The sequence below is a fragment of the Trachymyrmex cornetzi genome, unplaced genomic scaffold, assembly GCF_001594075.2.
Source record: "Trachymyrmex cornetzi isolate Tcor2-1 unplaced genomic scaffold, Tcor1.1 scaffold5, whole genome shotgun sequence".
Classification (NCBI taxonomy): domain Eukaryota; kingdom Metazoa; phylum Arthropoda; class Insecta; order Hymenoptera; family Formicidae; genus Trachymyrmex; species Trachymyrmex cornetzi.
The window spans coordinates 705,837-711,574 of NW_017299806.1; the positions used below are offsets into that span (position 1 = coordinate 705,837).

Genomic DNA, 5,738 nt, shown 5'->3' on the forward strand with positions numbered 1-5,738 from the left:
AAAAACGGCAGGAATTAAGTTTAACACCTAATATAAAAAAATATATACTACATATTATTATTATTGTTATTATAAATTATGTTTTCAATTATTCACACATTCGAATAAATAAAAATAAATAATTAAAAAAATGTAACTAGCCAACTTTTTTACCGACCAAGTTTATCAGAGTGCGAAAATCACGATTCATGACGCCCAATGGGAATTGGCAACACTGCCGGCCGCTTGCGAGCGGCGAGGTTTGGCGAGATTGTAGGGCTGTAATGGCGACGTCTAACGCGTTGTCCGGGCCGCCGTGAGTGAATAATGCACCACGAAACGGTGCTCCGTTTTTCATGCACGGAGCGACAATCGAGCGATCGGACGATACGTGCACGTAACGTTTTGACTGCGTAACTTTGACAGAACCGCCGACGATCCAGCGTCCCCTGTCACGATGGACCAGGCACCCGCAGGTGAGCACGCCGATCCGGCCGCACAGGCGCGCTCTCTCGCACGCGTTTCTTCCCCTCGCACCTTCCGCTTGCTCCAATGTGATATTAATTAATTAACCCTCGCATTCCCTCGCATTAACTGCAATGCTGTGTCTTTCGCTTGCACCTTGTTGTTTCGTTCGGCCTATGTCGAGCGGCTTTCTACACAAAGCAGTATAGTGAAATAATAATACTTTCAAATCACTGTGATGTCTGGATTCATTAGATTACTTGTAAAAGTTTACATATACATGTATTTTAAATGTGGAAAATACAAATGCTAATTTTTCATGAGTAACTGATATAAATTTTACTGTCAATTTTACAGATATACGTATGTGGATTTCGTTAAACTTTATTATGATAATTGATATTTTATTAAAGTATATATTTTTATTTTCATAATAATTACGATGTATGTATATAATTTTTATTTATGTTCCATCGCTTTTTGTTCAGTTTTAATTTTAAGCATCTTCCAATAAAGATGCTTAAAATCTACTTGAATAGTTAATAAATTATAGATCATAGATTCCAATTTATAATTAATTTAGATCTGATTCTTGTTGTTTTCGCTTATAACATTCAGACACAGAATTACGGAACATCATAGACAAACTGGCACAGTTTGTTGCTCGCAATGGGCCAGAATTCGAACAGATGACAAAGAACAAGCAGAAGGACAACCCAAAGTTCGGTTTCCTGTTTGGCGGGGAGCACTTCAACTACTATCAGTACAAAGTGACTACAGAGCAAGCCAGTAAGTGGGACATAGCCCATTAACAGCTACTGTGATTAAGAAGCATAAAAAAAAGGCCATACTTTATTCAACCAGCAAAGGAATGACTTTGAAAAGCAAGTCTGATTCTTCATCATTGCGAACATACAAAAAAATGTATTATTCGTCGAATAGGAACAATCTTCCTCTCAAGATTTTGGGATTGTTATTTATTAAGCAGAACACTTTTACACTAAAGACATCCTTGCGTTTCTTGGCAATGGCGATTTTGAGAAGATGTAGTTTTAAGATTCTTGCTGGAGTTTGTCTAACGTGAAATACATTGTCAATGTATTGCTTCAATCTATGTGGGAAATATCACCCACCGTCCAAAATAGCGTGCCCTGTAATATATTTTAGTACTGTAAAAATGCCAAAAAAAAAGAGAAAAGAAAAGAAAAAAGAATATAGTGCTCCCGAGTTTTCCGATACTATACTTTTCTCATGTAAATGCCCAAGAATTTTCTTATATGCATCGATACAAGATAACTACTTCGCAGAAAAAAAAAACAGAACTATTTGTATACAAATTTTTCAAATATCGCTTGACAAGGACTCAGCATCTTACAATAATCCACCGTCATTCGTTTACAGTTTTAAAGCAAAAAGGAATAAATCCAATGCAAAATGCAGACCCACGTTTAAACGTTTCGCAGCAGCAGCAGCAAACAGCCGCAAACGCCGTCTCGCAACCACTGAATAACGTCAATCTTGCATCTGGTCTGAGTACGCAAAACAATGGAATAAATCCGGTAGTCGGGATCGGACCCCAGGTCGGAAGTCAGGCCGGTCCCGTTTTGCCTGGACAGATCGGAGGGCCGGGAAATGCAGGACCGCCGATTGGACCGGTTTCCAGCGCCATGGGAGGTGTGAATCCGCCGATCACTGGAGTCGCGCAAGCAGTTAACATCGCGGGCCCGCCTGCGTGGCTGCAGAATGAGTTGGCGAATCTACAATCGCAGCAGACGACATTGCAGGAACAAGTGAGACAATCAGAACAGAACCTGGCTGCGCAGCATGCTGCGTTAATGGCACAACAGCAGGGAAGGGTAGAGGATGCTGTGAGGCAGGCACAGGAACAGGCTTTGCAAAACAATGCGCAAAACACAAACACAGACTTGGCTGCATTTGACACCGTGTTACAACCGATCATTGATAGCTGCACAAAGGATAGCATAAGCGCAGGAAAGGCCTGGATACTTCAGAATTCACTCACATCGCAGAGTAATCAAGTTGTTGCAGACCATTTGCTGAAAAGGTATGTCTTAACATATGTTTTATGTTTATGTATAAAAAGAGTACATTCATTTTTATGTTTATATAAATATTCTTTTTACAGAGTAATTCAGGGGACAACCTTCAGTCATAAATTACACATTATTTATCTGGTGAATGATGTATTACATCACTGGTTAGTATAAATGTGTCATATATGACACTTATGTGATATGTGTTATATATGATACAAATCAATTGCAATTTATTTATAATTATCAAAATAGATTATTTTTATTTTTTCTTAGATATTCATAATTAATTCTCAAAATAATTTTGATATAGTTTCTACAATCACCAAAACCCTTTTAATTTTTTTAATACGTTCATACTTATTTATATTGATAATTTTATAATATATTAAACGATATATATGTCATAAACTAAAAGACATGCCACTAACTATGCACAAGATATATAATTGGATACTTCCCCTCAGTGCAAGAAAAAAGTCTGTGGATCTTCGTAAAGCGATGGAAAGTGTTGTTGTTCCCATGTTCTGTAACACTTCACTAGCAGCATCTGAAGAACAGCTTAATAAACTAAATAAACTATTGAGTTTATGGGAATCAAAAAATAATTACTTTGACGAAGGCATCATAGATAAGTTAAAACAACCGAGCGCATCCTGGTCAGAGTACCAAGCTAATTTGGTAGCGCAACACGCCACCGCAATTACTCCTATTACAGCATCGACAAAACAGACATTCGATAATTATCAAGCACAGCATCAAGCATTTGTCACTCACGCATTGAGACAGATTCAAAATATCGAACAGCAAAAGATGGCGATAGATCAGCAATTGAAAGCTCCACCGCCACCACCACCTCAAATGGTAGTGTTATTTTTTTCCTTTAAATTGAATTTTTTTAAAATATCTATAAAAAATGTTATTAAATAATTATTAAAAATTTTATTTTTGTACAGAGTCAGCAAAATATGTCAATACCTAGTCATTCTGGTCCGAACACGATGGCTACAGATGTAAATTTCAGTCAACCACCCCCAGGATGGGGTGTTCCTTCAAACGAACCGCCACCGTTTAGTAACGTCCCTTTGCCAGATTTTTCAAAGCCACCACCAGGTTTTGGACCGCCACCTGTTATTCATGAGCCATCTGTGGAGGATTTGATGCCCAGTATGCCTTATTTTGAGCTTCCAGCGGGTTTAATGGTACCCCTAATAAAGTTAGAAGATGGTGAATATAAACCATTGGATCCAGATGCGATAAGACTTCCACCACCAGCTCCACCGAGTGATCGTTTAGTAGCAGCTGTAGAGGCATTTTATGCACCACCAAATCATGATTCTCCTAGAGATAGGTAAATATGTGTATACATAACAAAAAAGGATCTATTTGAAATAAAAATGGAAAGATACATATAAAAATATACAAGTTACTATATTTTTGTACATATTTGTTAACATCATTTTTTATTATATTTGCAGTGATGGATGGGAGAAATTAGGATTATATGAATATTATAAAGCAAAAAATGCCGCTCGCAAGCGTAAAGAAGAAGATATAGCTGCTGGTATTAGGCAGAGATCCAAATCTCCATCGCCAATTTTACGACCGAGATCTAAAAGTCCTAGTCCGCCAAAGAAACGCTATCGGAGCAAGTCACGCAGCAGATCGCGTTCGCGATCGCGAGGCAGAAGTAGATCGAGATCGCCCGCAACTAATCACAGACGCAATAGTCGTAACAGCAATCACGTTAATAGAAGTCGGAGGAGAAGAAATAGTAATAAAGATCGCAGTCCTGATAGGAGAATGGATAGGCAGGACAGAAGTCCAACTCCTCCCAGTTTTCTGTAAGTGCTAACTTCTCTAATAAGAATAAAAAATATTTTTAATACAGTACAGAATAAAAAATATTTTTAATACAGAAATTAGTATTTAATTTCTTTTATTCAATTTTAATCTCTTATAAAATTAAAGCATATATGAGATTAAATCGAACTTGAAACTTGCTAACTGCAAATCAATTGCTCTCACAGAGAGCTACGCGTCGTCTCATTAACTTTTGTAATATTAGCTCCATTTTGTTTTCTTTTTTGAACAACAATAAATTAATGTTTTTGTGAGCATTTTCTTTGTATATATACCTTTGGGTACAGCCAATGCTACAAATATTTTGAAGCATTCTTTGATTTGTCATTCACAAAATTCTTTCTTTTGATTGATCAATCAAATACTTCAAAGCATTTGTAGTGAGACTTTGACTGCATTTTTTGTTTTTTATTTATTCTCTGATAATAATTATGTTGTTATAGAAAATTTCGTTTTGTATTACTTTTAGTGGCTCCACTTATAGTAAAGTTCCACAAGAGATTAGTTTAGATGAAAGCAATAAAGGGCATCAATTACTCAAAAAAATGGGCTGGAGTGGTGCTGGTCTTGGTGCCAACGAACAGGGCATTGAGGCGCCCATTTCAGGGGGCGAGATTCGTGATAAGAACGACCAATACAAAGGAGTCGGTATCAATCTAAATGATCCGTACGAGACCTTCCGAAAAAATAAAGGTCAAGCGTTCATCACCAGAATGAAAGCTAGGGCGGAGGAACGAGCCGAAGAGAGAGGGGACCGCGATTGAACATTAACAAAATAAAAATTGCGAATATTTACAATATTTTGTGAATGAGACAAGTATCTGGCACAAGATATTAAGAACGTTCTCGTTCTGCATTAGAAATTCATTCACAAAAAGAACTATGCTACCGCCTATGAGGGCCGATTTCAAAGATCAACGTAATTTTTTGACTCTCAAACAGTTATCTTTCATTAATTCTGAATCCCCATTGCACAATTCATCAATTTTAAACTATCACAAACGAACGCTGATTGTTTTACATTGAAATCGCACTGATTATTTTTATCAGGAGCTATCTTAATCACATTCTTACAATTAAGCGACGATTAATGAACATTGTGTGGGGTTTATATAAATTGTACATTTTTAGATAAAATTACGAACTTGATTATAGGATTTGTTTCAAATATTTGTATAATCTTTAATGATGAAATTTGATGAAGCAAATATTGAAACTTGTGTTATACGAAAAAATAAAATTAACCAGATTTATAAATTGCATAATTTTATATTGGTAGTATTTAAAACGATTTAAGTGCGCAATTAACATCTCGTCGACAGAAAAATCTTTGGTCCTATTTAATATATTAATTATATATATATATATATTCCACAC

At 36.4% G+C, this 5,738-nt stretch overlaps 1 protein-coding gene across 1 annotated transcript; it reads left to right on the top strand.

The window, feature by feature from the left end:
* The first annotated feature begins 241 nt into the window (after positions 1-241).
* scaf6 (SR-related CTD associated factor 6) lies at positions 242-5,269 on the top strand. The gene is made up of 8 exons (XM_018514384.1): positions 242-455; positions 1,063-1,233; positions 1,846-2,509; positions 2,591-2,662; positions 2,966-3,362; positions 3,455-3,849; positions 3,977-4,342; positions 4,831-5,269. The coding sequence occupies exons 1-8, from the start codon at positions 437-439 to the stop codon at positions 5,123-5,125; spliced, it is 2,379 nt and encodes a 792-aa protein (XP_018369886.1). The 5' UTR covers positions 242-436; the 3' UTR covers positions 5,126-5,269.
* Positions 5,270-5,738: the final 469 nt, after the last annotated feature.